The sequence below is a fragment of the Rhinoraja longicauda genome, chromosome 1 (assembly GCF_053455715.1).
Source record: "Rhinoraja longicauda isolate Sanriku21f chromosome 1, sRhiLon1.1, whole genome shotgun sequence".
Taxonomy (NCBI): Eukaryota; Metazoa; Chordata; class Chondrichthyes; order Rajiformes; family Arhynchobatidae; genus Rhinoraja; species Rhinoraja longicauda.
This window is the reverse complement of record NC_135953.1, coordinates 77,701,404-77,723,962: the sequence shown is the minus strand read 5'-3', so window position 1 is coordinate 77,723,962 and position 22,559 is coordinate 77,701,404. Positions and strand designations below refer to the sequence as shown.

Here is a 22,559-nt window from a genome sequence, read left to right as displayed (position 1 = left end):
ATTATCAATTCTGTCAAGCAACAATAACCTGCTCACCAATCACTGTCTGATTGTCACTTGTGCCACACAGCTCCAGAACTCATTACAGACTTGATCCAAACACGGACACAGAGCAGAATACCTGAGGTGAGTTGACAGCGACTGCCTTTGCCATCGAGACAGCATTTGACCAAGTGAAGTGTCAAGGAACTTGGGTAAAATTGAAGTCAACAGGCATCCAATGATCAGTCACATCTCCCACCAATGAAAAGGGCTGTGGTTGTTGCATGTCAATCAACTCAGGATATCACTGCAGAAGGTGCTTGGGGCAGTGCCCTTGCACCAATCATCTTCAGCTGTCTCATCAATAAGTTTTCTTCATGAATTTAGAATCAGGAGCATTCCCCTACAATTGCACTATTCCTTAGAAATGACTGCACGGTGCAAGATCTACTTTCATGCTTGGAATGACATGGTGGGTAACATGCGTACCAGACCATGATTCAAGTTCGACAGCCTATCCTGACATTTAATGACCTCTCATTGCAGAGCCTCCCTATCAACACGGTGGTGCAGTGGTAGGTAGAGTTGCTGCCTCACAGCGCCAGAGACCCAGGTTCGATCCTGACAATGGGCTCTGTCTGAATAGAGTTTGTATATTCTCCCTGTGACCGCGTGGGTTTTCTCCGAGATCAGTTTCCTCCCACTCTCCAAAGACATACAGGTTTGTAGGTTAATTGTCTTGGTGTAATTGCAAATTGTCCCTAATGTGTGTTAATGTGTGGGGATTGCTGGTGGGTGCGGACTTGGTGGGGCGAAGGGCCTGTTTCCACACTGTATCATTAAATTAAACACCAAAAAGCTGGAGTAACTCAGCAGGACAGACAGCATCTCCAGAGAGAAGGAATGGGTGGCGTTTTGGGTCGAGACCCCTCTTCAGACAGCATCTGCAGTTTCTTCTTACACACCCCATGGGGTCAACCATTGACCAGAATCTCAACTGGTACAGCCATACAAATACTGCATTGGCAAGAGACAGTCAGAAGATGGGCATCTTGTCACTTCAAAGCATTCCCACCACCTGGAGACCAGTTCAGAGGTGTGTGATGGGACACTCCCCCTTGCGGGAATGAGTGGTGCTCCATGACATCCAACATCTTCTAAGATAAATACAGAAACTGCTGGAGCACGAAACAGGTCAAACAGCACCAGAGAGATGAGAAACAAAGTCAGCATTCCGAGTCAATGACTCGTTCTTAGAACTAGAAAAGTAAGACAACAAATGTCCAGGAGTCTGTCACAGAGTCATATAGCATGGAAACAGGCCCTTCAGGCCAACTTGCCCACACTGAACAACATGTCCATCTACACTAGCATCACCCGCCTGTATTTGCCCCATATCCCACTAAACCTGACCTATCCATGTACCTGTCTACATGTTTCTTAACAATGCAATAGAACCTGGCTCAAATACCTCCTCCGGCAGCTGTTACCGTACACCCACCACCCTTTGTGTAAAAAAAGTTAACCCTCAGGCTCCTATTAAATCATTCCCCCCCTCACCCTAAACCAATTTCCTCTGGTTCTCATTTTCTTTACTGTGGGCAACAGACTGTGCGTTTACCTGATCTATTCCTCTCATAACTTTGCACATCTCTATAAGATCCCCCCTTATCCTTCCGAGCTCCAAGGAAGGTTCATTGGTTCAATGGTTTCTTTATTGTTAAAGGCCTGTCCCACTTAGGCGATTTTTTTGGCGACTGCCGGCGACTGTCAAAGTCGTAGCAGATCGCCGAAATTTTCTTTTACCCGACGACAATGCCGAGTCAGGTCGAGATTACACCGTCTTCTGAAACATCGCAAAAATTCCCACGCTGTCAATGCTTCTCAGGCGTCCTGATTTTCGCTGAAATCACTGACAAGTCAGTAAGTGCTTGAGAGCTTTGAACTATAACACCTTGTATGGGTTACTTAAAAACCAAGGCATAAACTGGATTTACTTCCAGTTTACTAATAGCTGTATTAAAAAAATTTTTTTAAAGTGGTTCAGTGGATTTTTGTGAAAAGTGTGTGGGCATTCTTTGGAAATGTAAGGGAGATGCATATCTGGTTTCTGGGTTACATATCTGGGTTTGGAGCCCACTTTAAATGTAATGGCTGAGGCCAAAAACATCGCAGAAATCCCACGCTTACCTGACCGTCAAACTTGTCGCCTCCAATCTACCTGTCAAATGTCCTGACGGTAAATAAATTGGTTAAACACAAGCATTTTATGGTATTTTGAAATGAGTTTACTTATTTTAATATTATGTGCTTCTAAATGCATCTAAGAGAACCTATCAAACCTGGGGACACCATGCGACAGCGCCCGCAATAAGCAACGATACCTGGAGACAAGCAAGCTGTCGCCGAGAAATTTCAAACTGGATGATTTCTCAGCGACGTGCCGAAATCCACTACGATTTTTGGAAGACTCCTCATGATCATGCCCGAGACACCCCGGCGAACTGTCGGCGACAGCCTAGTCGCCGGCAGTCGCCTAAAAATCGCCCAAGTGGAACAGGCCCTTTACTTATACCAGATACAGTGAAATATATTGTTTGCATACAAGACTATCCCCGTACATAAGTACAATTGCCCCAGTTAATGCAGTATGCACAGAGCAGCCCACCGAGTCCATCTGCAAGAGGCGGCATTATGGCAACATGTTGTAGTACCAGCTGCGGCTAGCCAAAAAAGCCTGTTGCAGCCACCTCCTCCTCCATTTCGGTCGTCCCGCGAACCGTCATTCCTCTCCACGCCTGGCCCTCTTCAGCATTCATTATAACCCCTGACACCTGTACTAATCAAGAATCTATCTATCTCTGCCTTAAAAATATCCACTTACTTGGCCTCCTCAGCCTTCTGCAGCAAAGAATTCCACAGATTCATCGCCCTCTGATGAAAGAAATTTCTCCTCATCTCCTTCCTAAAAGAACGTCCTTTAATTCTGAGGCTATGACCTCTAGTCCTAGACTTTCCCACTAGAGGAAACATCCTCTCCACATCCACTCTATCCAAGCCTTTCATTATTCTGTACGTTTCAATGAGGTCTGCCCTCAATCTTCCAAACTGTAGTGAGTACAGGCCCAGTGCCAACAAACACTCATCATAGTTTAACCTACTCATTCCTGGATTGGCTTGTTGGGCCGAGCCGCGGGCTGCTGCAGGGCCTGCAGCGTCCCTGTCCACCATTGAGACCCAGCCCTGCTTCTTGTCACCGGTCTGCTTGCTGGCCCTTGGTCCATCCTCCTCCTCTCAAGTTCGAGCAGAGGCCAAGGTTGGTGGCAACCGTTCTCATTGTCGCAGCAGCAAGCCACGGTTCGCCGGGAAGCCACCTTCTGCTGTGCAGCTCGCTGGGCCACTCCTTGCCCTGCCAGCGGCCGAGCCCGGTCCAGCTCGGCTGCACAGCACTCACCGGAAGCTCCCTTTCTGCCCACTCCCTAAACGTTTAGGGCAATTAACCTACAAACCCTGCAAGTTCTGGGGATGAGGAAGGAAACTGAATTACTCAGAGGAAACCCATGCGGTCAATAGACAATAGGTGCAGGAGTAGGCCATTTGGCCCTTCGAGCCAGCACCGCCATTCACTGTGATCATGGTTGATCATCCACAATCAATACCCCGTTCCTGCCATCTCCCCATATCCCTTGACTCTGCTATCTTTAAGAGCTCTATCTAACACTCTTTTGAAAGCATCCAGAGAATCGGCCTCCATTGTCTTCTGAGACACTGAATTCCACAGATTCACAACTGTCTGGGTGAAAAAGTTTTTCCTCATCGCTGTTCTAAATGGCCTACCCCTTATTCTTAAACTATGGCCCCTGGTTCCAGACTCCCCCAACATCAGGAACACGTTTCCTGCCTCTAGCTTGTCCAATCTCTTAATAATCGTATATGTTTCAATAAGATCCCCTCTCATCCTTCTAAATTCCAGTGTATACAAGCCCAGTCGCTCCATTCTTTCAACATATGACAGTCCTGCCATCCCGGGAATTAACCTCGTGAACCAATGCTGCACTCACTCAATAGCAAGAATGTCCTTCCTCAAATTTGAGACCAAAACTGCACACAATACTCCAGATGTGATCTCACCAGGGCCCTGTACAACTGCAGAAGACCTCTTTGCTCCAATACTCAACTCCTCTTGTTATGAAGGCCAACATGCCATTAGCTTTCTTCACTCCCTGCTGTACCTGCATGCTTACTTTCAGTGACTGATGTACAAGGACATTGAGATCTCGTTATACTTCCCCTTTTCCTAACGACACCATTCACATAATAATCTGCCTTTCTGTTCTCTAACCTCACATTTATCCACATTAAACTGTATCTGCCATGCATCTGCCCACTCACCCGTCACCCTGCATCCTCGTAGCATCCTCCTCACAGTTCACACTGCCACAAAGCATCTTGTCATCTGAAAATTTGCTAATGTTACTTTTAGTCCCTTCATCTAAATCATTAATGTATATTGTAATATACAGGGAGAACATGCAAATTCCACACACACAGCATCTAAGGTCCACCAAAGGTCTGGCACTCCAGAGATGTTGCCTATCCTGCTGAGTTACTCCAGCATTTGGTATCTACCCAAGTTCAAGATTGAAACCAAGTCTCTGGTGCTGTGAGGCAGCATCTCTACCAGCTGTGCCACTGTGTTGCCCATTTAAGGTGGTCAATTTCTGAGACCTCTGATTTGGTTTCTTTATCTTTAGTAGAGGAAACTCTTAACAAACAAAATGCCTGCAGTTAATGCAGTTCACTCACTAAAGTACAGTCGACAATCAGGGGCAGCTCTTGCCTTGAAACCAACTATAGCATGATTGCGTCGTGGTACATGATCTTTTATGTTTTACATGAAACATCACAAAAGGACAACAAAAAAGAAATATTTTTCATCCATCAATTCACAATGCATTGTGGTGAAACAAAAATTCAAAGCTAAATAGAATTAAGACAGCAGATGACAGATCAGTGAACTGCAGATATGACAATTGTTGCAGATCATTTAGCTGGCACATTAAGGGATTGCTAATAGGTCTGCAGATTTGCTACCTAGCATTTAATTAGCCTGCCTATCTATTTTCGTTGAACCTAGAATAAACTGTATCAATTGAAGTTTTTAAATGGATGCGTAACTGTGCAATATTTTATCAATCAAGTTTGAAATTAGGACACTGGCTTATTTTGTTTTCATATCATATATATACAGCCGGAAACAGGCCTTTTTTCGGCCCTCCAAGTCCGTGCCGCCCAATTAGAGAAAAAAAATCTGAATTGAGTCAATGTCCTTGAGAAATCGAGCATTCACTTTAACCATAAAATATGGCTTGGATTTCCTTCCTCTCAACCACTCTTTTAATGTTATGTAAAAATTCATCTGAATTAAAATTGAGTATTAAAGCACAATTTAAATGCTGTACATAGAATGATTTGAAAACACTCCCACCACCATCATTTACAGCTTTTAAAGGCAAGACCTATAACTTAGCATTTCTTGCATATATTAAACTAAACTTAAAATAAATTGTGTTTTTAACAAGAGTCAAGAGTCTTTTATTGTCATATGTCTCAGATAGAAGAATGAGATTCTTACTTGCTGCAGCACAACAAATTATGTAAACATAGAACACTGTAAACAATATAATAAACGAGAAAGAAAACAAGTTCAGTGTGTGTATATATAAACATACTCACAAATACATTTATATATATATAAAAATATATATATATATAAATATATATATATATAAAAAAATATATATATATAAATATATATATACACACACACACACATATGTAAACAAAGAACAAACAATAATAGTGCAATAATAACAATAATAGTCTATTGTAGTTCAGAGCTTATTTGAGGTGGTTGTGTTTAATAGCCTGAATGATAAAAAGATTAAACAATTAATCTGGTAATGCAGTTGTGATATTTTGAAAATGTACATTTTCTTCAGTTTTGATATCACGTTTCTTGGAACTGTAATTACATCTAAGAACTATTACACATAAGATTCTCATCATATTATCACCCACTCACTATTGAACCACATGGTGAAACTCAATCAGATCGTACATAAAACAATGAAATCTGAGGTTCTTTGAAGAGCAGGACAACACACAAATGAAGTGTTTACACTTCTCTTCCTTTTAAGCAGATAAATTAGCAACTTGATGGCGTGCGTGCGCGCGCATGCATCCGTCCGTCAAGGGTCAGAAGTTGGCAACCAAGAGACATATTTCAAGGCACAGGACATCTGCCGTTGTCTACAATTAAGGTCACAGCTGGAAGCCCTTGCTCACATAGTTCTAATTTTTCACCAGCTGTTAAATCTTTTTTACTTAAAAACAAAGCAGCCTTCTTGAATGATTTTTCACACCTGCTTTTGTTTGTTTTAAATTAGCAACTGACATTCCCAACACATTGGTACCCAAGCATTTGTACCAAGCAAGGTCGAATGAATGGAATAAATTGTAGCTGACTCTTCTCTACTAATTCCGGTTGGCTACAATGCTAATCCACAATGCTATATTCTACTTGATCTGTTGCTATCGGTTGCAGTTTGTTGCGCACCAGAGATATTGAAAGTTAATCTAGTAAAAATCCCTAAAATATTTTTAAATGCAAATTCATTTCACTCTAAGCCCCAAGCAATTTTATTCAAATTGTATCTGATATCTTGGAGCTCTGAAAAGAAAACACATCAAACGAAATATCCGAAGTTGGAATATTTATTTTAAAGGCGGCCCTGGTTTCAGAAACATTGCCAAATGATGATTCATATGCCTAACAGTATATATTTTTTTTAATCATTACTTACAATCGTTCCAGATACCTCTGTCCTGCAAATGAGTTATTCTTCAACTCTGTTAATTTGTTGTTGCTGAGGATCCTGTCAAAAACAAAAACAAAATTTTAGCCAAGAGTACTCACTAATTGATTAAATTAAATATACAACTGATTAAAGGATTTGCTTTAGTACTGCCAAAATGTTTCTACCCACTTCTCAGGCCTGAATTTGCCAAGCTTCAAATGATATCACGTGCACTGAGCCCAGATGCCTATTCATTTTCTTAGTACAACCTTACTAATTTAGTATTCAACCCAGCTGCTATACAAATTAAAAGCACTGGTATTAGTTCCACTGTCATGATAGTCATGTTCCTAAAAGAACCAACAGACTACCAAGTGCAATCATACTTTTATCCTGTGCAGATTCCTAGAGACTCCACATGAATTTCTGACCCTACACCACTTGTTATTATCACAACACTGTCTGTTACTTTCATAATTGTGTCATGAAATGGTCCTTATTCGAAAACTCACCAAATCGTCTTGGTCCTGTGTGGTCACTACCACCTTTGCTTGATCTGTAAATCATGTCTCCATTTCCCTTACTTGCCTTAATCTTACTCCCTCAATGTGAACCTGTCAAGTATCATTCTTGCTACTCCAACAACTCTTCTATTTTTAATTGGTATTAATTACATTGCTCGTCTCGCTGTCACCACACTAATCTATCCATAGGAAGAACTTAACACTCATTCTTCTGTCCTACTCAATTTTCTTATTTAATACAAAATGGTGCTAGTTGCTTATTCTTCATTTCTTGTAATCCTGCAAGTAGCATCTCAACATTTTTGTTTAATTTATTCGTTTAGAGAACATTATTATTGATTTCAATATAATGTTACTATTTATTCTTAATAACATTCGGTAACATTCGGTAAGATGTTTAGCAGTTTCATCCCTGAACTCCACGTGGTGAAGGTTCTTCAACAAATCTGACAATGTGCACTTTAACCACAGATTATTTTTTCTATTACTAATCTCAAATTGTGGAGTACAGTGGCAAATAAATACATGATAGATCTTTGTCCCAAACATTGAGGGTACTGTATTTACCAGAACCATGTGCATTGCTGATGGAGAAAGTGAACAATTAAAACATGCACAATGCCAATGAAATGGGCTGCAATCTCATGGCTGGCATCTCCCTTCTTGAGGGTGACTGAAGTTGATTCAGCTAAACAAGTGGAGAATATCCCATCATACTGCTAACTCACTTGTAATAGAATGTGAAAAGACCTTTGGGGATCAAGAAATGAATTAGTTGCCAAGGAGTTCCTAACCTTTTCTTGTAACCACAATATTTTTGTGATTGGTGCAATTGGGTAGCTGAAGTCTAGGTGATAATTATAGTAGTGCTGAGCTTCAAAGCTAAATTGTTAGATTACCCCTTGTCTGCTGTTCCCGCTCGCCCCTCAGCTCCCTGTGCCCCCCCTGCGTTCCTGCTCTCCTTTCAGCTCAGTGTGTCTCCAATTTCTGCACTCTTTATTCACTTACTGGGTTCACTTGAAAACATATTATAGTACTTTGTAACATCTGAAAAAAAGGATTAGAAGTATGTTGGAGTATTAATAGGAATGACATCCAACAGGCTGGAAGATCTGGAGACATAAGAAAATGCAGGTGCTTGAGCAAAAAAAAGGCAGTTGGAGGAACTCATCAGGTGAGGTCAGGCAGTATTTGTGGAAGGAAATGGACAGATGACATTTTCAGATTGGGAACCCCTTCAGACTCATGGAGTGGTGCAAGTATTCCAAATCTCCACTCGTGCTTTATTGAACTTCTCAGAGATCTGCCAGGAGCACCAAAAATATTTCCTTGGTCACTTTGTTCAGATGACATCTACTTTCCTGCTGGTAATATTTTCCAACAGCTTGTCCAAATCCTTCAGACCCTTTAGAGGCATTTATCATCTTCACAGCATCTATTCCTCGGGCAGTAATACTCTCCATTAGCTGGAAGAATGCAGCTTTGTGTAGAATGTATGTTTCTTTATGAGAGCTGACTCCCGAGGTTCCACCCACAAAGTTAAGTCCCAGCAGTAATGGGATCTCATAATAGATCTAAACACCAACTGACAGCATTATGCAGAGAAACTCAGCAGTGTTGTCTGGGTAGCCTGAATTAGAAAATCTTCATGGGATTTTGAAAAACAGTGAAAAAAATTTTTTAAATGCAGCAGCTGAAAATTTACAAGCAAAAAATGCTGGAAGTACTCAGCAGCTTAGTCTGTATTAGTGGGAAGAGAAACAGAGTTTAAGATTTCAGGTTGAAGACTTCATCAGGACAGTCTCTCATCCCATGGATGCTGAGTATTTCTAGCATTTTCAGTTTTTATATTTTAAAATAAAGTTGGGATGATTCACCACACTGTTTTATAGTCAGTAAAATATTGCAAACAAATTTCCAGCTTTGGAAACTGCAATCTTTGGAACTAATTATTAGTCAAGAATCTGTGTCTGTGAAATGAATACCCATGTAAGAATTAGTAGGAAAATGAGGTGTCTCCATTTTGCTTGTAAACAATCTGTGTTAATCACTTTAAGGCAGCTGGAGGCACATCACTTAGCTTTCCAAATCAGAAGAGAACTCTCATGACTAGAATTCGAGCCTAAGGCTTGATACTTATATTTGAGCACTGAGATTAACGCACTAGAATCAAAAAAGGAAGTTTATCCTCGCTCTTTCCCATGGCGGTTAGTCAGTGGCAGCTGCGATAGACAAATTATCTCATCTTTAAGAGGTTCATTTCACATCTGAAATAAAACAATGTTCCCTCAATGGGAACATTTATATTCTTTTACGAAAATAAGAAGAAACTGAATTCGCTAAGTCAATCTTTGCTTAAAAAACTTAATGCATAAACACTTTCACAACATTGTTTGTAACAATTCAGCTTCCAGTAATTTGCAGCCATGTGTCAAATTCAAACATTTTCTTGAATATAGAAGACTATCCTGGCATTTCTTTTTTTTGAATTTAACTTTGCATTGAGTTGAAAATGTGATCTGTGTGATCCAATTTAAATTTATTAATCACAAGTATTCCCCAAAATTGAACAATTTCAATAGACAATAGACAATAGGTGCAGGAGGAGACCATTCGGCCCTTCGAGCCAGCACCGCCATTCAATGTGATCATGGCTGATCATTCTCAATCAGTACCCCGTTCCTGCCTTCTCCCCATACCCCCTGACTCCGGTATCCTTAAGAGCTCTATCCAGCTCTCTCTTGAATGCATTCAGAGAATTGGCCTCCACTGCCTTCTGAGGCAGACAATTCCACAGATTTACAACTCTCTGACTGAAAAAGTTTTTCCTCATCTCCGTTCTAAATGGCCTACCCCTTATTCTTAAACTGGCCCCTGGTTCTGGACTCCCCCAACATTGGGAACATGTTTCCTGCCTATAACGTGTCCGACCCCTTAATAATCTTATATGTTTCAATAAGATCCCCTCTCATCCTTCTAAATTCCAGTGTATACAAACCTAGTCGCTCCAGTCTTTCAACATATGACAGTCCCGCCATTCCGGGAATTAACCTAGTAAACCTATCCAATCATATCAGATAATACTATACACAAATACAATCAAGTCTGAAGCAAATACTATAGATGGAGGATACAGAACATCCGTTGCTCTCTTCGAATAATGAGTATCTATTAACGTAAGGAATATTATACATAAATACATTCAAGACAAACTCAAACTGAAATTAAGTACAGACGTTGGTAGGTCATGTTGGTGTTGTACAAGACGTAGGTGAGACCGCATTTACAATATTGTGTTCAGTTCTGGGCACCATGTTATAGGTTAAGATGTTGTAAAGCTCTAAAGGGTAGAGAGAAGGTTTACGAGGATGTTGCCAGGACTAGAGGGTCTGAGTTATAGAGCGAAGTTGAGTAGGCTGGGACTCTATTCCTTGGAGTGTAGGAGGAGGGGTGATCTTATAGGTGTATAAAATCATGAGAGGAACAGATAACATAAGGGAAAAGATTTAATAGGAATCCGAGGGGTAACTTTTTCCACACAAAGGGTGGTGGGTGTATAGAACAAGCTGCCAGAGGAGGTAGTTGAGGCTGGGACTATCCCAACATTTAAGAAACTGTTAGGCAGGTACATGGATAGGACAGGCTTGGAGGGATAATGACCAAATGCAGGCAGGTGGGACCAGTGTAGCTGAGACATGTTGGTCTGTGTGGGTAGGTTGTGCTGAAGGGACTGTTTCCACACTGTATCACTCTATGACTCTAAATGCAAGAGATAAAGGATACAGATGATGCAAAATATTGTTCTCAGCATTGGAGTGCATCAGTTCCATAGACAAAGTCTTAATGTCCAAAACAGGGTAGATTTGAATCGGATGGTACCCTAGTTTATGGAAGGACCTTTCAAATGCCTAATAACAGAGAGGGAGAAGCTAATCCCAAGTATGGTGTGTGCTTTCAAGTGTCTGTACCTTTTGCCGATCAGGAGCAAAGAGAAGGAGGAATGACTGGGGTGCGATAAGTTTTTGATTATTTTGACATTATCTTTGACTCTTTCTCAAGATCCTGCCTGACCTGTTGACAATTTTCATTTATACAATGGGTCAGATCAGACAGCATCTATGGAGAACATGGATTGGTGACCTTTCAGATTGAGACCCTTCTTCAGACTTTGGGGAGGAGGGGGGGGAGGGGAGAAGAAAGCTGGGAAAAGCGAGAGGCAGGACAAAACGTGGAGAAAAGGGGAAAGATTGCCTCCCCTATATTTCAGCTTTCTGCTTCCCCCGCCCCCCAAAGCAATCAGTCTGAAGGGTCTGCACCCAAAACGTCGCCTATCCATGCTCTCCAGAGATGCTGCCTGACCTGCTGAGTTACTCCGACATTTGTGTCTTTTAGTGTATTAACCAATACTTCCTCGTTTCTTCATTTTTACAATGCCTGGAGAAGGCATAAAAATTGTCAAGCAATTACAACCCACCATAAGCAATATCAGTGTTGGATAGAATAGTTCTACAATGGAACATCCCAAGACAGTCAAACATGCATAGGATATCACATTTCACGCTCTGGGGCACAGTTCCATTCAAAAGAGAGCAGCATCTAGGAAAAGGATCGCCTAGTCCGCATTACTGTTTATATAAAGAAAATGAGGTTATGTTTGTGGCGCTCTGATAAAACCTGGAACAAGATCTCAACAGTTGTTAGTGGCAGCCTTCCAGGTTTATATTAGGAACAAAAAAGTCCTGGAACTAATCTCAACATTCTGCATCAATCCAAATGGTCAGGATTATATTTCCCACATATTCTCAATAGAAAGTTTTCAGTCCAAAATGGCAGTCACTGAGAGGACAATGAACTTACTTTTAATCATATAGACAATAGATAATAGGTGCAGGAGGAGGCCATTCGGCCCTTCGAGCCAGCTCCACCATTCAATGTGATCATGGCTGATCATTCTCAATCAGTACCCCGTTCCTGCCTTCTCCCCATACCACCTGACTCTGCTATCCTTAAGAGCTCTATCTAGCTCTCTCTTGAATGCATTCAGAGAATTGGCCTCCACTGCCTTCTGAGGCAGAGAATTCCATTCTGAGGCAGAGAATTCCACAATATGAAGTATTAGATAGAATTTCAAACAATTAGTGCATCTTTAATATCGAAGCAGACTAATATACAATTAAATCAACACAATTAATTGGATATTGGAGAAATCAAATTCAGATTGGGTGATCGCTTTACATAAAACTGCGTTCAGTCCACAGGGGTGACCTTGTGTTTTCCTTGGCCTCCCACTTCAATTCCTCCCAGTCTGACTTTTGGATTTGTAGCTTCCTGAACTGTCACAGCAAGGTCTAATGCAAGCTTGAGGACCAGCATCTAATTTTCCTTTTGGGCACATTGCAGCCTTCTGTAATCAACATAAACTTATACAGTTCAGGTAACTTGGTTCTCTGTCAATATTATTCATCCATCTGTAAGATTAGCTCCACTTGTTTTATTTTCCTCTCTCTGGGAGTGGGGGACGTACCCAGACTGACCTTCCAGGCTTGTCCTCTTGCTCTGCATTTCACAGCTCCCACATTCTTTTGTCCAACTTCTTTTTATATTCTTGCCCTCTACCTGCTCCCACTCACTCATTGACCAGATAACTTTGTTTACAGCTTATCCCCGTGGTCACCCTGGTTTTTCATTGTCAGAGATATTCCCCCATCCAAGATTGTGTCTCCTTTTCAGTTCTGATGAAGAATCTCCAACCTGAGAAGTGGACAGTTTCTCTTCCGACAAATGCAGTCTGACCAGCAAAGTATTTCCAGCATGTTTTTGTTAACAAATTACCTTTGTCTTTAAAAGTCCTGTACTTTGCCTGTGTTTTCCAATCCTTTTTAACACTTGGGAATGTGTATCCTCGAATTGTTCTGCTGTTCTATCCCATTCAGACTCAAAATTCTATTTTCCCCCAAAAATGAACTACTCAAAGTTCCCAGGATTTAAACATGCACAGGATTTTAAATTTGACTATTTATATGGGCACCACGACCTAATAATACATATCTTGGACAGACATGTACACACATTTACAATGTGTTTAAAACTGTTGGGAAGCAGCATGCCCTGCTGCCAACATCACTACTCCTTGCTGTAACTGCACATTCATCTCTGATCCAACTTATTTGTGACTTTCAACCCATTCTTCCTGCACTTTATTGCATGCTTCTTCAATAATAATCATACACCCACTATGCTGATACTGGCAAATCTTTTTTTTTTTTTTTTTTTGTCAGATGATCGAATCTAAAATGTGCAGGTAAATATTGGACACCATGTTTTCAGTGCCATTCTTCACGAAAGATAATTTTGTACTTTTCACCAGTTTAAATAATGATGTAACCTTTATTCTCCATTTCAACATTGCAGCACATCCACATATAAATATCATGAACAAGATATTAGTTTTGATGTGTGGAAACACTGTCATAAACCATCACAGTAGTAGTAACTGTATCCACAATCTGCACCAAGGGAATTGACAATTGACTTGTGATCGTTGAGAATATCAGCCAAAAAACAGAGAATTTCCCATTGTTCACTAGTGCCGGCTGAAATGATAAATAAGACCCTCAGTTGAATAATTCAGCAGAGAGATGGTGCATTTGATAAATCTTAAACGGTGATGCTCCTTTAAGTCCTTGTGCAAAAACAGAAAGCACACCATTCCGACTGAAGAACTTGCATTTATTAATAGCATGTTTAACATCAATAATATACCAGTGTGCTGACAGACAGTGAGCAAAGAATGTGCAGATGGGTGGATGAATAAATGAAAGGATGATTACATTAATAAAATAATATAAATTCCACACCCTGGTCAAGGATATAGAATGTGTTAATAATTATTCCAATAATGTTCTTTTTTTTAAATTGAGAGGAGGATTAGAGTGAATTTCATCCAATTTATAGATTCCACAAGTTTGCAAACAAAACATGTGAAAATAACGAGCCAAACATTTCAGCTTGCTTTCTTTTGCCTTTATTAAAACAGTGCAATTTTGTGTTGTGTTCATTGGCATTAATTTCATAAGATTTGGTTAGCTTCCCAAACCATGCTTAACAGGAGCAGCAGTGACGCTGTTAAACTATTCAACATTATACTGGCTAACACTTCAATGTCTAAAGAAAGGTTCCGATCCAAAATGTCACCTATCCATTTTCTCCAGAGACGCTGCCTGATCTGCTGAGTTACTCCAGCATTGTGTGCCTATCTTTGGTACAAACAAGCATCTGCAGTTCCTTTTCCTTACATCCACTTCAATGCCTGTTCCTGCCTTCAGCTAATGTGCCTTGATTACTACATATTAAAAATATATATCTATCGCTTGTCCTCAACTTCCTTCTGTGGGAGAGAATTCCACAAGTCACCATCCTCTGGATAAAAATATTTCTTCTGAACTCAGTTCTAAATGGCGTACATTGCTGTGCTCTTTGTTTCTGCACTATTTTGCTAGGTCGATTTGGAATTTAATGGATTTCTGTGAGATTCCCTCTCATTCTTCTATCCTGCCATCCAAAGGATAAGTCTAATAACCATGTTTGCACTCCCTTAATGACATGAACATCCTTCCTCAGATAAGACTAAAACTGAATAGAATTCCAAAAGGGGTTGCACCAAGGCCCTCAACAACTGTAACTTGAGAGGAGGGGATGGTAAAGAGAGACAGGGATGTGGGAGAGCGAGAGGGCAAGGGCAGAAGAGAACGAGAGAGCAGGTGTAAGAGTAGGGACCAGAGCAAACTGCATATGTGCATAGTTACATATATTTTTTTAATCAACTGCTAAAAATCCCTGCCTCGTTACATAATGCAAACTAGATTTTGCAGTCCAAATATTTTGCTACCTTTCCACTCTGCATGTGAAAATATAGGCAACTGACTGTTCACTAATGGATGCATGTGCACAAATTTTGTTTGTGAACCAATTTAACTCCTACTCCATCTTTAATCTAATATGATTTGTCATTTCAGATAAGGATCGCCAAGCGTTGATACATAGTGTTTTAATTTTCTACCATAGGAGATTTATGCTTGAGGCATTGCACTTTTTAGTATTCACTGCCTGGAATTCATCAGCAAGGAATATATTTCATAATCATAATGACAAGATACTTCCTATATTAGAAATAACCTGATAAGATCAGATAATATATGAAAAATAAGCAATATGACTAAGAATACAGACTGAGAAAACACTGGCTTGTACTGGAAACAGAAGAAAACACAGGTGATCAAGTTTAATTATAAAAAGTGAGGGCAAAGAAAAGTTAAGGGGAGTGAAAGGATAAGGGTTATGCGGAAAATAAATGTTACAAAAAGATATTGGCATAGTGAAGATAGTTACATTTTTTTTAATTGTTTTGCTTTGATATATCCAAGCTGCATGGCCATCTGCCAAGCAGCTGTATTCCATTCCTCATAAATCAATGCTACCCTTCCTGTACCTATCATCTAATCAGTCAAGAACAATGATACTGTACATATACTTGGCCAAACAAAACTCAATCGAGATTTCTTCATTTGATGCCACCTGCTATGGGTAGGGGGCTCCTGACATTTGACACTCAACCTTTCAATTTAATCATATTTCCCAATAAACATTGCGTACAGTAATTCAAGACAAACAAAAAGGTGCTTTTTAATGTTCTGAGCATACAGCCGATTATAAATTGATGATTCTCCCACCATCCGTTGAATCATTTATTTTTTAAATGCAATGTGGACAATTCCAACACTATAAAAAAGTTTGTAAAATCAATCTTGCTCAGAGAGTAAGTGAAAAAGTAAACAAACCAAAATGGCTAAAAAGGTCACTTCGAAAACAGATTACAATCAAAATACCAAAACAGGTAAAAGTAAATAACTTAACATTCAGACTTTAATTTTGTTTAGCCATCAGATTGCCCCAAAAAGTAATCAATAAGATAATAGCAGTTAGTTATGGTTGTATTAAGGGTTATTTAGCTGTGTCAATAATCAGGGTCCTCAAAACACACTGAAGTATTCGGCTACATTTGAGTTCCATTATGAGGCTGAGGATCTAGGTAGCTCTTTCACAAATCCTGAAATGTAACTTGAAGCTAGGAGAAAAACTATTATTTGCCATCACCTTTTCCAAATATGATTCCGAGGCAGGCTGAGGTCTTAAGAGAAAATATAAAAAACAAAAATTAATATCTACAAATACAATAGCATACCAATGCTTTGATGCCCCATTATAGAACCAAACAAATACTTCTAGGTAAAATGGGCTTGGATTTGCTAGGCTACAAACTATGCAAAGAATTGAATGGAAAGGGAGATTGTAGATGGGGTCATATTGTGAACAGGCTGATAACGACAGATTTAAAATATTGCTAGGAAAGATATGATATCCTATGTTGGTGTATCCAAACCATTGATAACATTTACAAAAAAAAAGTTTATCATGTGAGAATCTCCATGGGAAATATGAATATGAACAGAATACTCTGTTCTTCCACTCTGGTAATTTAGCATTACTACCCTACTATACATCTATATGGCACTACATAGAACATAGAACAGCACCAGAACAGGCTCTTCAGCCCCCAATCTCTGCACTGAGCATGATGCCAAATTAAACTAATCTACTCTGCCTCTTAAATCATATCTGCCTCCACCATCATACATCGCAGAGCATTCTGGGCACCCACCATACTCTGCATAAAAACAAAATTTGCTCTACACATAAATGCCCTTAAATGTTACTCCACTAACCTTAAAGCCGGTGCCCTCTAGTCTTTGACATTTGCACCCTTGGAAAGAAAGGTTCTGACTGTTTATATAGGCACTAAACATTGCTTTTGCATGAATAATTTGCATGAATAAACGTTGCTTTTGCATGAATAATTTCAGTTATCTATCTAGCTAACTCCTCTGGCCTGACCTTCATACTCATTTCTCCTCAAAACATCATGTGCTCTGTAATTTAGTATCAGGAAACTCAACAGAAACAAGAGAGTAATAAATAATGCGAGGACCAGCCACATATTCTAAAGGTGTTGCTTGCCCTCTATTATCTCCGAACCCTTAACAGAATAAGAATCAGATGTTTATTTACGTTATCTCTCAATTTCTTGAAACAGCAACCACTCTTTGCATGTAACTGTACTCTCTTTAATATCATGTACCTTCACTGCAACAAAAATAAGTGACTTAAGGAGAACTTTCATGAAATTGTTAACTGTATGTTTGTGTTGTCATTTGTGAGTGGAACACAAAGGCACATTCCTTGTGTATGCACATACTTGGCCAATAAACTTATTCATTCATTCATTCAATTCCAATTGAAAACCAATTCACACACAGCTTCAGCATTTCCTTACTGGACCTTTGAGATAATATGACATTGCTGAAGAAGTAAAGAGTCCTTTAAATTATTATCATAATCAAATACTTTTCTTCTCAAACACCATCTTCATTCTTCTTCCAACTCCCAAAAGCTAAAATTGAAAAATAACTGACTACCAAACAAATATTATGATGTAATTCCAATATAGTTGTAGAAATAAATACATCTAGAATATTAAATTTAATTCGTTTTCGACATCTTAAAAAGTGAAATGCTTATATAACCAGGAAGTTGATTGGGTGGGAAGTATCCTATTACAACTTTAACTGTCCATTACATGAACATATCTGATCATAAATCACGTTCTACATCATAAGTCTCTGTTAATGTGCATGAATGCCATAGCAAATATTTAAAGTAAAGAGAATGCAGATTGGAAGCAATACATTTTTCTTCCTTTCACTGGATTCATTACTGACATCTTCTTAAAGGAGTGGCTGACATCTTCTAAAATGAGATCTGCAAAATTATAGTCAGGACCACCCAGCACTATTTCTAAATCAATGCAAAATTAATTTTAATTGTGCAGTTTGCAGGTCATTACACCGAGTTCAAATCCCAACTCACAGCTGCAGATATCCCATTACTAGGATTTACACACCAACAGCTAGTGGCTTTCCTCCAGTTAATTATTATGGTGTACAAATTTCAGTAGCACAAAATTACACAGGAAGCTATCGATTGTTACCTAGAAGGTCGGGCCTGGGTAATTAGAATATTTAGTAATTTTACAAAAGTCTTCACTTTTGCATTACTAATTTTGCCCCAGAGTGAAACATAATTAAGTTGATTATATGAACTTGTAAAAATATTTTACAGTCTATAGTGCAGGTACCTACTCGGCAAAAAAATAATAATTTCCATAGCAGATAGAAACAGAGAAAAATAGGCGCAGGAGTAGGCCACTCAGCCTTTCGAGCCAGCACCGCCATTCAATATGACCATGGTTGATCATCGAAAATCAGTATCCCGTTCCTGCTTTTTTCCCCATATCCCTTGATTCCTTTATCCCCAAGAGCTAAATCTACATCTCTCTTGAAAAGATCCAGTGAATTGGCTTCCACTGCATTCTCTGGCAGAGACTTCCACAGATTCACAACTCTCTAGATAAATTTTTTTTTCTCGTCTCAGTCCTAAATGGCCTACCCCTTATTCTTAAACTGTGACCCTGGGTTCTGGTCTCCCCCAACATGGAGGACATTTTTCCTGCATCTAGCCTATCTAATCCTTTAAGAATTTTATATGTTTCTATAAGATCCCCTCTCATCCTTCTAAATTCCAGTGAATACAAGCCCAGTCGACCCATTCTTTCATCATATGTCAGTTCCACAAAGCCTGGAATTAACTGGGTGAGCCTACATTGCACTCCCTCAATAGCAATAATGTCCTTCCTCAAATTAGGAGACCAAAATTGCACACAATACTTCAAGTACGGTCTCATCAGGGCCCTGTACAACTGCAGTGGGACCACCTTGCTCCTAAACTCAAATCCTCTCGCATTGAAGGCCAACATTTCAATGCCAAAATAGTGTGCAATTTTGGTCTCCTAATTTGAGGAAGGACATCCTTGCTATTGAGGCAGTGCAGCGTAGGTTCATGAGGTTAATCCCCAGGATGGCAGGACTGTCATACGAGGAAAGATTGGAATGACTGGGCTTGTATTCACTGGAGTTTAGGATGAAAGGGGATCTTATAGAGACGTATAGAATTATAAAAGGACTGAACAAGCTAGATGCAGGAAAAATGTTCCCAATTTTGGGGGAATCCAGAACCAGGGGCCACAGTCTAAGAATAAAGGGGAGGCCATTTAAAACTGAGGTGAGAGGAAACTTTTTCCACCCAGAGAGTTGTGAATTTGTGGAATTCACTGCCACAGAAGGCAGTGGAGGCCAATTCACCGGATGGATTTAAAGGAGAGTTAGATAGAGCTCTAGGGACTAGTGGAATCAAGGAATATGGGGAGAAGGCAGGCACAGTTTACTGACTGTGGATGATCAGCCATGATCACAGTGAATGGCGGTGCTGGCTCGAAGGGCCAAATGGCCTCCTCCTGCAAATATTTTCTATGTTTCTATTTAACATGCCTTTAGCTTTCTTCATTGCCTGCTGTACCTGCATGCTTACTTCAGTAACTGGTGTGCAAGCACACCCAGGTCTTGTTGCACCCCCCCTTTTCTGACACTATTCAGATAATAATCTGCCTTCCTGTTCTTGCCACCAAAATGGATAACCTCACATTTATCCACATTATACTGCAAATGCCATGGATCTGCCCACTCACCCAACCTATCCAAGTCACCCTGCAGCCTCATTGCAGCTCACACTGCCACCCAGCTGTGTCATCCGCAAACTTGGAGATATCACATTTAATTCCCTCGTCTAAATCGTTAATATATATTGTAAATAACTGAGGTCCCTGCACCGAGCCTTGCGGCACCCAACTAGTCACTGCCTGCTATCTGAAAAGGATCCTTTAATTTCTACTCTTTGCTTCCTGTCTGCCAGCCAGTTCTCTATCCATGTCACTACCCTGTGCTCTAATTTTGCTCTTGTGTGGGACCTTGTCAAAGGTTTTTTGAAATTCCAGATACACCACGTCCACTGGCTCTCCCTTATCCATGCTACTTGTTACATCCTCAAAAAATTCCAGAAGAGTTGTCAAGCATGATTTCCTCTTCATAAATCCATGCTGACTTTGACCGATCTAGTCACTGATTTCCAATTGCGATGCTATAACATCTTTAATAATCGACTCAAGCATCTTCCCCACTCAATGGTCAATAATTCCCCATTTTCTCTTTCCCTCCTTTCTTAAAAAGTGGAGTTACATTGGCTACTCTCCAGTCCACAGGAACTGATCCAAGGTCGAGAGAACATTGGAAAATGATCATCAATGCACCCACGATTTCTAGGGCCACCTCCTTGAGTACTCTGTGATGCAGACCATCAGGCCCTGGGGATTTATCTGTCTTCAGTCCCAACAGTTTACCCAACACCATTTCCTGACCAATGTGGATTCCCTTCAGTGCCTCCCTTCCATGAGATCCTCGGTCCCCTAGTATTTATGGGAGATTGTTTGTATCTTCATTAATAAAGACAGAACCAAAGTACTCATTTAACTGTTCTGCCATTTCTCTGTTTCCCCATTATAAATTCACCTGTCACTGATTGTAAGGGACCTACATTTGTCTTCGCTAATTTTTCTTTTTACATATCTAAATAAGCTTTTAGAGTTAGTTTTTATATTCCCCACAAGCTTTCTTTCATGCTCTTTTTCACCCCTCTTAATTAATCCCTTTGTCATCCTCTGTTGTTCAAAATTACTCCCAGTCCTCCGGTTTGCTGCTTCCTCTGGCCAATTTATATGCCTCTTCCTTGGATAACACTATCCTTGATTTCCCTCATTAGCCACGGTTAAGCCGCCTTCCCTGTTTTAGTTTTTCGGCAGACAGAGACGAACAATGTTTGGAGTTCATCCATGCGGTTTTTAAGTCTTTGCCATTGAATCTCCACCGTCAACTCTTTAAGTGTCATTTGCTAGTCTATCCTAGCCAATTCCCATCTCATACCTTCAAAGTCTCCTTTATTCAAGTTCAGAACCCTCGTCTCTGAATTAACTGTGTCACTCTCCATCCTAATGCAGAATTCCACCATATTATGTTCACTGTTGCCCAAGGGGTTTTGCACAACAATGAAGGTCCCTTCATGATCAGTAGGAAACCCAATAAACATTCTGACTTTCGGAAATTCCAAAGTCCTCTGAACCAACCACAACTAGAGAGAAGCTACCACAACCAGAGAGAAGCTACCACAACCAGAGAGCAGTCCTGAACTACTACCTACCTCAATGGAGACTCTCGGACTAATTCTGATTGGACTTTACTGGCTTTATCTTGCACTTAACATTATTCACATTATTCCCTTTATCCTGTATCTGTACACTGTGGACAGCTCGATTGTAATCATGTACAGTTGTTCCATTGACTAATTAGCACACAAAAGCGTTTCACTGTACCTCGTCGGTACATAAGGTCATAACTAATAGTAGAATTAGGCCATTCAGCCCATCAAGTCTACTCTGCCATTCACGCATGGCTGCTCTAGCTCTCCCTGCTAACCCCATTCTCTTGCCTTCTCCACATAACCTCTGACACCTGTACTATCAAGAATCTATCTATCTCTGCCTTAAAAATATCCACTGCCTTGGTCTCCACAGCCTTCTGTGGCAAAACATTCCACAGATTCACCACCTTCTGACTAAAGAAATTTCTCCTCATCTCCTTCCTAAAAGAATGTCCTTTAATTCTGAGGTCCTAGACTCTCCCATTAGTGGAAACACCCTCTCCACATCCACGCTATCCAAGCCTTTCACGATTCTGTATGTTTCAATTAGGTCCCCCCTCATCCTTCTAAACTCCAGCAAGTACAGGCCCAGTGCCGACAAAAGCTCACCGCCCAAATCCTAAAGAAAAATCTTATTATTTAATGAAATACTAAAAAACTGTTGGGTAACGTAGCATAAAGACTTTTTAAATGAAATAAAGGAAAACAGTTAGGATGTTGGTATCGGATGTTACAATGTTTAGCGAGTGATTGAGCATTATAAACTGTGCAAGGTTCAGATTAACCCAAAGTCTAAGCTACATTAGCAGGTAGGTCAAAGCTATAAATTTCAGTTCAATATTTAATATGTTCCATTAGCAACAAGTAGGAGAATATACAATTTTAATTAAGTAATACTCTGCTTTTATATTTACTTTGTATATTTATATTCAAA

The 22,559-nt window shown here is 40.0% G+C and overlaps 1 protein-coding gene across 2 annotated transcripts in view; it reads right to left on the bottom strand.

Moving 5' to 3' along the window:
• The window catches only part of adgra3 (adhesion G protein-coupled receptor A3), a 106,038-nt gene that overhangs the window by 58,947 nt on the left and 24,532 nt on the right, over positions 1 to 22,559 (bottom strand). The window contains exon 2 of one of the 2 annotated variants that reach the window (XM_078400611.1): positions 6,849 to 6,920. In XM_078400611.1, the coding sequence (XP_078256737.1) occupies positions 6,849 to 6,920 (72 nt within the window). The remainder of the gene's footprint in view (positions 1 to 6,848; positions 6,921 to 22,559) is intronic. The other variant, XM_078400621.1, reaches the window with a different exon arrangement.